Below are 10,281 nucleotides of genomic sequence, written 5' to 3'. Positions count from 1 at the left end.
TATGACAGCATTCCTAGCCCACTTCACCAACTTCACACTCTCTGAACCAACCCTTTCCCTCTCCATTCCCCCGTATTGACCGCTGATCATGGATGGAATTCCATGGGACCAGGTCAAGGCCGGGGATCTGGATGCCTTGCAGGTCGTTCTCCTCTCGAGTTCGACCTCGCGCAGGCTCCGGGCCCTGCAAGAACTCCGCGACAAGAATGGTAGCGTGATAACCCATGGCCTCATGACAAGAAGATTCACTAACTATTCATTGTATAGGGTCTGAACTATCCCCAGAAACCCATCACGATATACTAGAGTTGCTTTTCCGTACCTATCCTCTCTATGTTGATCGATCCTCCCGACAGGCGGTTCAACAATGCCTCCGCTCTCTCCTCCGCGGCCCCAATGCGACCGAAGAATTAAAATTCCTTACGCAAAAACTGCAAATTGAGGCATCTAGACCAGGTCTGGCTTCCTCGTTTGCATTTGTTTTGTTGGAATGGTGCTGTATTCTGTTGCAGCAGGCTAGCGAGGACCAGAACACACCGTTGGCCACTGTGCTAGACCTGATTGCGGTTGATGCCAAGGCGCTGGAAAATTGTCTTTCCCACAATCCCAAGCCTGCAGTAAAACAGTCAGCTCTCCGAGTAACGAGACGTGCTTTGCGCGCCGTATTTTCGTCTGAGGCATGGGGTGCTGATGCAGTGCGGCAATCTGTTAGCCGACTGACTGGAGACTCTACCGCAGCGTACAAGAATGCGCCTCTTCTCGGTGTCGTGTGTGGAGTCTGTGCGCGGTTAGCAGACAAGACATCAATTCTCCAAGAGTCCAAGAAAGAGATTTTGGCTTTCTACATCAAGGAGGTCGTGAGCTCAAAATCTGTTGTGCCCGCACATGTCGCCAATGGCATGTCAGATTTCTTTACTTCCTTCGTGACATATGAAGATGTCGCCACCGAATTGGTACCCCCCATGGAAAAGTCCATACTACGAGCACCGGAGGTGGTTCTCGGAGGCGTGATTCCCCCTCTCTGTGCCTCTCTGCCGGAAGGAATTGATATGTCGGAATTGGTGCATACACGCCTTTGCAAACATCTTTTAACTAGCATGAAGTCAAACAACCCATCAGTCCGCCAAGGAGCATCTGACTCTTTCGCATCCTTGCTCTCTCGATGCAGAACCGATCCCTTGGTCTTGAAGATCACGAGTGAAATTATTGGTCCTCTAAAAACCCAGAAGATTACTACTCCTGAACACCGTTTGGCATACGCCCAGGCCATTGCGGCAATTTCACCTTCGGCGGATGTCTCGAAAGAAATTGTTCAAGGGTTCTGCCCCGTCTTTTCACGGGAATCAAACGAAGCTGCCCTGGAAGAGGAAATCAAATCCTTCAGCAAACACCTTACTTACCTCGTTCAATCTAAGCTCAAGGTTAGCGATGATGCTATCAGCACTATTGTTAAGGGTGTATCCGATAAGCGAATTCCGTTCCGAAAGATCTGGCAAGCAAGTGTGGGAGAAGTCCTATGGAAGTCTGATCTCCAGGATCTGAAGACTCCCGAAATTGAACCACTTGTCACGAAGTTCCTCGCCAAGATGAAGGATTTGTTTGGTGAGGTTGCTTCCAACCCGCTTCCCTCGGCCCAAAGCGGTGCTTTATCCTCTGCCTATCTCTTCCTGGCTCTGTTCCACCGAGTTTCTGATATCCAAGGGCCCGCCAGGACCGCTTGGGAGGATAACGTAGCCCAATCGCTGACATTCAGTCCCAAGCCTTCTTTCCTCCTCAACCCCAAGGCATACTCGAAGTTGAGTTCCAAGGAAGAGATTCAGTGGTTTGTCAGGGCTCTGGCCGCTGTTGCGTCCGGGTCCAAGTTTGCTAGTTCTGAAGATGCATCCAAGACAGCTTGGGCTCAGGCCTTTATCTACGCAATCACTGCACCTGCTATTCCCTCAAATATTCGCGAGGACTCTGCAGAAACCTTATCCCGGGTATATTTGACGGATGTGGCCACATTTGGGCGCATCATTTTCAACGCACTGTGGGTCTGGATATTTTCATCCCGGACTGCGGAGAAGGAATCAGCGGCCTTTTCTGCTGGGCCAGGGAGCGAACGCCTGCTTCACATGGTCTTGAAGGCTCTGTGTCCAACCAAGGCTGTCATAGAATCCTCTGGAATTCCCTCGTCCGATCTGGAGGCTCTACTCGTTGAACTTCTGATTTTGGGTCGACCTGAGTTGATTCCGAGCACCTCATGGATTGATTTGTGCCTAAGGACCGGCACCGACCCTGGAAATCTTGTGCGCGCACACCCCGAGAAATGTATTGAGCAGTTGGTCCGCGTAAATGCAGACCCTGTGCAGTCAGCGGTGCCGAATGTCAACCTCGCTGTCTGGAGCGCTGGAGCTGAATTGGCATTTGTTGCCCCCGATGCAATGATCCCGCGCTTGGTTGATCAAATCAAATATGATTTGGACGGCACTCGCCTATCTAAGTTCACTGCCACCGATGCTGCTATTTCACGCACCCCCGAAGGAACCGCTTTCATCGATGTCCTCAGCAGCAAGTCGAAGCAGCCTGCCTTCAACAAGAGCACTAAGGACTATGACACCCTCAAGTGGGAAGAAGAGCTCCGCGCGCAACTAGCTGAAAAGAAGGGCCAAAGCCAAAAGAAGCTTACGCCCGAGGAAAATGCTAAGGTTAAGGCCCAGCTTGCCAAGGAGGCCAAGATCCGTCAAGAAGTTTTGGAAGAAGTCAAGCGGATCGAAAGAGGAGCGGGCCTTATCCAGGGTCTCGCAACGGGTCCCGCCAACGACGTCGAGGGGTGGATCAATGCTGCCATCAGTTCTCTGCTATCGCTTGCCCAGGCTGGCGCGAGTCTATTTGCTGGTGATGTTGTCTCCCGGGCGTTCATCACTTGCGCCGACGAGGTGTCTTCCCGCCTCGGTCCTCTGCGTTCTTTCATCGGTATCGCGACACTCCGAGCAATTGGCAACACCAACCTTCCTGCCGATATGGAGTTAGAGCCCCTCGGAGAACTCGTGACGAGAATCCTCTACCGATTGCGCTTTGCTTCTGAGCAGCGTCCTTTCGATACCACATCTCTTGCATACGTCCTTCCCCTTATTTCTCTGGTTTTGACTCAGAATGGAATTGAAGAGGCGAAGGGAGAAGAAGAAGGCACCCAAGTTCTCCTTGCTCTTGAGTTCTTGTCCTTCCACTCTGGCTCATGTGAGTTTTTTTAGCCTTGATTAAACTGTGTGAAACTATCTACTAATGCTGTCGTGTAGTTACCGACGCCCGTCTTCCTCGTGTCGAAGTTCTAGGCCAGCTTATATCCGCCATGCAGAGATATACACAGCACTACAAGCTGGTAAAGGATACCTTGTTCGATTTCTGTCGGTGCATCTCGCCGAACATCAATAGCGAGGAGCTGGATACGCTTCTGCGGGGCACCATCGTCGCGGAGGCCTCTGTTCGAACCACCGTTCTGCAGGTCGTTGAGGCTGAGATCGATTTGACTGACCTCGATTTCTCCGAGCACATCTGGCTTGGCTGCCACGACACAGTGGAGGAGAATGCCGAGATTGCAGACACGATCTGGGAAGACAATGCGCTGGAAGTGGATGACACCTCGTTTAGCAAGATCATGAAATACCTGGACTCCAAGGACCATCAGCTCAGAGGCGCTGCTGCTCGCGCTTTGGCACATGCCATTGAGTTTGATCAGAGCAAGTTCGCGGGCATTCTGTCCGAATTGCAATCCAAATATGTGGAAGAAATCAAACCTAAGGCACCCGAAAAGGACGCCTACGGAATGCCTAAGAAAATAGACAATGCAGACAACTGGGAGGCTCGCAGTGGTATTGCGCTGGCTTTCAACGCCATGACGCATGGATTTAGTGGTGATGAGGCTGTCTCCTTTTTGCGATTTTTGATTGAAAAGGGTCCCTTGCTCGATGGAAACTCCCGGGTTCGTGGCCAGATGACCGAGAGTGGTAAATCTATCATCATTTTGCGAGGAGAGTCGAAGGTTGAGGAAATGATGAAACTGCTTCAAACAACCTTGGAAACCTCGGATAAAGATACAAAAACCTCTGACCTGCTGAACGAGGCTGTCATCGTGTTATATGGATCTGTGGCAACACATCTTAAGGCAGATGATCCTCGCTTGCAAACTGTTATCAGTGAACTGCTTGTGGCCCTCGATACCCCTTCAGAGTCTGTGCAGCACGCTGTGTCCGAGTGTCTGCCACCGTTGATCAGATCGTCTGGTTCCAAGACAGCAGAATATGTGGAAAACCTACTGTACCGACTTTTCAATGCCCCCGACTATCCTCGCCAACGCGGTGCCGCGTATGGTCTTGCTGCAGTCGTGTGTGGCAGAGGTGTCGCAACCTTGCGGGAGTACCGAATTATGAGTCAGCTCAAGGAGGCCATCGAGAATAAAAAAGAAAAGGATCACCGACGGGGCGCTTTGTTGGCTTATGAACTTTTCGCGCTGGTCCTGGGCCGGGTCTTTGAGCCTTATGTGATCCATCTAGTACCCCAGCTTCTGGCAGGATTTGGTGACACCAGCATTAGCGTCCGCGATACTTGCCTGGAGGCTTCGCGGGCTTGCTTCCAGAACCTCAGCTCTTACGGTGTCAAGGAGATACTTCCCACTCTGCTCGACGGCTTAGATGATACGCAATGGCGTAGTCAGAAGGGTGCTTGCGATCTACTTGGAGCCATGGCCTACCTGGACCCGCAGCAGCTTGCAGCCAGTTTGCCTGATATCATTCCGCCTTTGACGATTGTGCTCAATGACACCCACAAGGAAGTCCGTAGCGCAGCGAACCGCAGTCTTCAGCGCTTCGGCGAGGTCATTAGCAACCCTGAAGTGAAGAGCCTGGTTGGCGTGCTTCTAAAGGCTTTGAGTGATCCAACTAAACACACGGATGAGGCGCTAGATTCCTTGATCAAGGTTTCCTTTGCGCACTACCTCGATGCTCCCTCCCTCGCCCTTGTTGTGCGCATTCTCGAGCGTGGTCTTAGTGACCGATCTAACACTAAGCGGAAGTCGGCACAGATTATTGGTAGCTTGGCCCATCTAACAGAGCGCAAGGATCTTATCGCGCACTTACCAATCATTGTGGCCGGTCTTAACTTGGCCATTGTTGATCCAGTTCCCACAACCCGTGCTACTGCCTCCAAGGCCCTTGGTTCACTCATCGAGAAACTTGGAGAGGACGCTTTGCCAGAACTCATTCCCAATCTTATGGCTACTCTCAAATCCGATACTGGAGCTGGTGACAGACTTGGATCTGCTCAAGCGCTTTCGGAGGTTCTCGCAGGCCTTGGTACGACCAGGCTCGAGGAGACACTCCCAACTATTCTCCAGAACGTTTCTAGCGCTAAGCCTGCTGTTCGCGAAGGCTTCATGACCCTCTTCATCTTCTTGCCTGCTTGCTTCGGTAACAGCTTCGCCAACTACCTCAGCAAGATCATCCCCCCTATTCTTGCTGGTCTGGCTGATGATATTGAGTCTATTCGCGAAACCGCTCTCCGGGCCGGTCGTCTGCTTGTCAAGAACTTCGCCCACAAGGCTATCGATCTCTTGCTTCCCGAGCTGGAGCGTGGTCTTGCGGACGACAGCTACCGCATCCGTTTGAGTTCCGTCGAGCTTGTCGGCGATCTCCTCTTCAGTCTTACTGGTATCTCTGGCAAGAACGAGGGAGATGAGGAAGAGGAGGAAGCCACACAAGCTGGCCAATCCTTGTTGGAGGTTCTCGGAGCCGAGCGTAGGGACAAGGTCCTTTCGGCTCTGTACATCTGTCGCTGCGATACCTCAGGTCAGGTCAAGAGTGCGGCCCTGGGTGTCTGGAAGGCTCTTGTGGCTTCTCCTAGGACTCTCAAGGACATGGTACCTACGCTTTCTCAGCTCATTATTCGACGCCTCGGGTCCTCCAACATGGAGCAGAAGGTCATTGCCAGCAACGCTCTTGGAGACCTTATCAAGAAGGCTGGAGAGTCTGTTCTCAGCACCTTGCTGCCCTTGCTTCAAGATGGTCTTCAGACTTCGCCTGATGTGGAGGTCAAGCAAGGTATCTGTATTGCTCTCCGCGAGCTTATCAATGCCGCCTCCCCCGATGCGCTGGAGGACTTTGAGGATATTCTTATCGCCACTGTGCGTGTGGCGCTGGTCGACAACGACGATGATGTGCGAGAAGCTGCTGCTGAGGCCTTCGATTCATTGCAGCAGATCATGGGCAAGCGGGTTGTGGACCAGGTTCTCCCTTACCTTCTTCACTTGTTGAGGGACGACGAGAATGCCGAGCAGGCGTTGTCGGCTCTGTTGACGCTTCTCACGGAGCAGACTCGCGCCAATATCATCCTTCCCAACCTCATTCCCACACTGCTCACCCCGCCAATTACTGCTTTCAACGCCAGAGCCCTGGCATCTCTAGCCGAAGTTGCTGGCTCTGCCATGACGAGAAGACTGCCGACTATCCTCAACTCTCTCATGGACGGCATCATCGAGACTACCGACGAGGAGCTTCGAACAGAGCTCGGCACTGCCTTCGACACTGTATTGGTGTCTGTAGACGAGTACGATGGCCTGAGCGTCGGCATGAATGTGATGGTCACTCTTGTGAAGCACGATGATCACCGTCGTCGCGCTGCTGCGGCGCTCCATCTGACCAAGTTCTTCGCGGAAGCCGAGGTTGACTTCTCGCGATACTACCAGGACTTGATCCGCGCCTTGCTGATTTCATTCGACGACCCAGACAAGGATGTCATCAAGGCAGCATGGACTGCCCTCACTGGTCTTATGTCTCACATGCGCAAGGAAGAGATGGAGAGCTTGGCTATTCCTACTCGCCAGATTCTGCGCCAGGTGGGCGTGGCTGGCGCGGACCTTCCCGGCTTTAGTCTACCCAAGGGTATCATGGCTATCTTGCCGATCTTTTTGCAAGGTCTTCTCAACGGTACTACCGATCAGCGTACCCAGTCGGCTCTTGCAATGTCGGACATCATTGACCGGACTCGTGCCGAGTCATTAAAGCCTTTTGTGACTCAAATCACCGGTCCTCTTATTCGTGTTGTGTCAGAACGTTCAGTCGATATCAAGTGTAAGTCGTGCAAAGCCTTTATGTGGTCTCTGTTTACTGATAGAGTTTTCCAGGCGCTATCTTCTATACTCTTAACAAGCTATTGGAGAAGATTCCATTGGCTGTCAAGCCGTTCCTGCCTCAGCTCCAGCGTACATTCGCCCGTGGTCTGGCCGATACCACAAGCGAGACTCTGCGCAACCGGGCTGCCAAGGGTCTTGGTATTTTGATTACGCTGACCCCCAGAGTTGATCCTCTTATTGCTGGTAAGCCTCGGCAATTTTACACATGGAATGTAGCTCATCGCTAACTTCGATATTTCAGAACTTATTGCTGGATCGAAGACCTCCGACATTGGTGTGAAGAACGCCATGATGAAGGCTCTCCAGGAGGTAGTTGGCAAGGCCGGTGCCAACATGAGCGAGGCATCCCGGCAAGCGATCCTTGCTCTGATTGATGATGACGCTAGTGACCAGACTGGTAAGATAATTATGAGCAATTCTTGTGTTTCACGGCTTTCTAACATGCTCACAGATTCCGTTGCCATTACCAACGCTCGCCTGCTCGCTGCTCTCGTGAAGGTTCTCCCTGCCGCAAGCTCGGTTCCTCTTATCAAGTATGCATATTCGTTCTCGTGGTCTAACTTTGCCGGATGCTAATATATTTCTTTCCAGGAGCCGTATCCTTGCTGGCTCCCTTTCTCACCCAGCTGTCCTCGGACTCAATGCCCTTTTGGCTGAATGTCCTGAGGTTTTGACAGAACACTTCTCTGTGGAGCTGCCCACCGTCATCTGCCAAGGTCTTTCAAACAAAGATGTAAGTTGAATCCTAAATCACTGACTATAGCTCGAAGCTAACTCAGAATAAGCCCTTTGTATCCGACAACAGTGCTCTTGCTTCAGGCAAATACCTCTTGTCCAACGATGGTGACCATTCTTTCGAGTCAAGCAAGACCATATTCGAGGCCTTGGCATCTGTCATCCAGGTCGGCAACCCGGTCGACACCCGGCGGTTGAGCTTGGTAGTCATCCGGACTGTCAGCCGTCTTCACCCCGAGTTGGCCCGCCCACATCTGGCCCTGCTCGCACCACCCATCTTCGCTAGTGTCCGTGATTTGGTGATTCCCGTCAAACTGGCCGCGGAAGCAGCATTCTTGTCCATCTTCTCCGTGGTTGAGTCTGACAGCGAGGTGTTTGACAAGTATATGGCCGGTCCGGGCGCATCTCTCCCACCAGGCCCCAAGCGCAGCATGTCTGATTACTTCAAACGAATTGCTGTTCGGTTGGCCAACCAAGCGCGTGAGCGTCGGGAGGCTGAGGGTGGTGAGGGTGGCTTGGGACTGTCGAATGATGAACTAGATGATGAGAAGGAATTGTGGAGCATTGGCAAGGTTGATCTCGGAGAGGCCTTTGGCGATGAGTGATGATTTGTTTGCGCATCCAAGGAGCATCTAGATGTTTATAGATATACCCTTGGGTTTTGTTTGTTTTAGTCGTACAAAAGTATTGCACATGTATGTTTGTCTATATTTCATATCACATCCTTCTAGATGAATGGGCAGCCATCTACTAGACTGCTTTATACTGCAGATCACCCTTTCCTAAATGGGAATATAAGATCATGTGACACTGCTTGTCATTGACATCACGTGATGATAATCCTCATTTTGGCCATCTACAACGAAAGTGATGGCAAACAGCAAAAGAAAAAATTATTAAAAAAAGCCCTAGACTTGAAATTCTCTTAATCCAGCATCTTAATTCCAACTTTTCCCAGTGTAAGTACTCTTGGCTTCTTCCCCGGACTGCAAGATCTTCAAGTTCCATCATCCCGATTCGGACTAGGGTTAGGGCATACACCCTGGAGCAGTCCGCCCGTTGTGGAAGGAGCACTCGCTTAGCCCTCGGCTGACCTAATGTGGCCCGCAGTGCCCTCTCAAACTCTCACCGTCGGGATTTCTCAGTGCCACGAACATCATCCGCCAACGACCGTCGATACGCCGACATCAAGATGTGAGTTCATCTCCAAGCTGCTATTGAACTTCTCGAATGCACTCCCGTGTGCTGTGGAAATTCATACCCAACACCCAACTCGTGGACCCGATATTTTCGTTATAGTGGAGGAACAACTTCGTGATGTGTGTGCCATGATGCTGACCGGGTCTTTCACCACAGGGTCAACCTTACCACCCAGAAGCGCCTCGCCGCCTCCGTGGTCGGCTGCGGCAAGCGCAAGATTTGGCTCGACCCCAATGAGATGAGCGAGATCTCCAACGCCAACTCTCGCCAGACCATCCGCAAGCTCGTCGCTGATGGCCTCATCATCCGCAAGCCCGTCACCATGCACTCCCGTGCCAGCGCCCGTGAGCTCAACGAGGCTCGCCGCAACGGTCGTCACCGTGGTCTCGGAAAGCGCAAGGGTACCAAGGATGCCCGTATGCCCAGGTATGCACACCATCGCCACAACCCTTTTTGGGACTCCATCCGGCCTGTCTCGGACTCGCCCGATTAGATTGGAACCCGGGACACAGTTGCTGATCTCTTTTTCCTCTGTTTAGCCAGGTCCTCTGGATGCGCCGCATGCGTGTTCTCCGTCGTCTGCTCGTCCGCTACCGCGCCGCCGGTAAGATCGATAAGCACCTTTACCACGAGCTCTACCACCTGAGCAAGGGTAACACCTTCAAGCACAAGCGTGCCCTCGTTGAGCACGTAAGTTACAACCTGGATCAACCCCACGGATGACGATGAACATGAACCCATGAACCATCTATGAAACACGCAAAACAGAACACCTTCAGGCTGACTCGTTCTCTTTTTTTACCGCTACAGATCCAGAAGGCTAAGGCTGAGCGTGCGCGCGACCGTGTCCTCAAGGAGGAGATGGACGCTAAGCGTGCCAAGAACAAGGCTCTCCGTGAGCGTCGGTTGGAGCGCAAGGAGGCTAAGCACAACGCTCTGATCAGCGAAGAGTAAATCTGATACAAAAATTCAATTACCCTTCCGTTGTTTGACGCTTTTCTTGCAATTCGGCGGTCCGGAGGTTGGAAACGGTTAACTTCTGGGTTGGATTCGGGATTCTAGGCTATTTCCGATATCGAACTCAGGTCGGCCTTCGGCGTCTTCCTATTAGTCTAGATTCTATTACGACTTTCTCTCCCTTGTTTTCTCTGATAGCATGGGGTTCGTGGCCTTGTTGGATC

At 52.0% G+C, this 10,281-nt stretch overlaps 1 protein-coding gene across 1 annotated transcript; it reads left to right on the top strand.

Moving 5' to 3' along the window:
• Positions 1 to 88: 88 nt before the first annotated feature.
• PGRI_078330 (putative translational activator) lies at positions 89 to 10,054 on the top strand (the record flags this gene model as incomplete). Its single annotated transcript, XM_040795547.1, has 12 exons — positions 89 to 209; positions 268 to 3,219; positions 3,279 to 7,103; positions 7,157 to 7,348; positions 7,407 to 7,562; positions 7,617 to 7,698; positions 7,757 to 7,898; positions 7,951 to 8,501; positions 9,011 to 9,094; positions 9,257 to 9,526; positions 9,640 to 9,790; positions 9,869 to 10,054. 12 exons carry the CDS (start codon positions 89 to 91, stop codon positions 10,052 to 10,054), a joined length of 8,712 nt encoding a protein of 2,903 aa, XP_040653224.1.
• Positions 10,055 to 10,281: the final 227 nt, after the last annotated feature.

Source organism: Penicillium griseofulvum (assembly GCF_001561935.1).
Source record: "Penicillium griseofulvum strain PG3 chromosome Unknown contig_6, whole genome shotgun sequence".
Taxonomy (NCBI): Eukaryota; Fungi; Ascomycota; class Eurotiomycetes; order Eurotiales; family Aspergillaceae; genus Penicillium; species Penicillium griseofulvum.
Note: the sequence above shows the minus strand (reverse complement) of the source record. Positions and strands in the feature narration are given on the sequence as shown.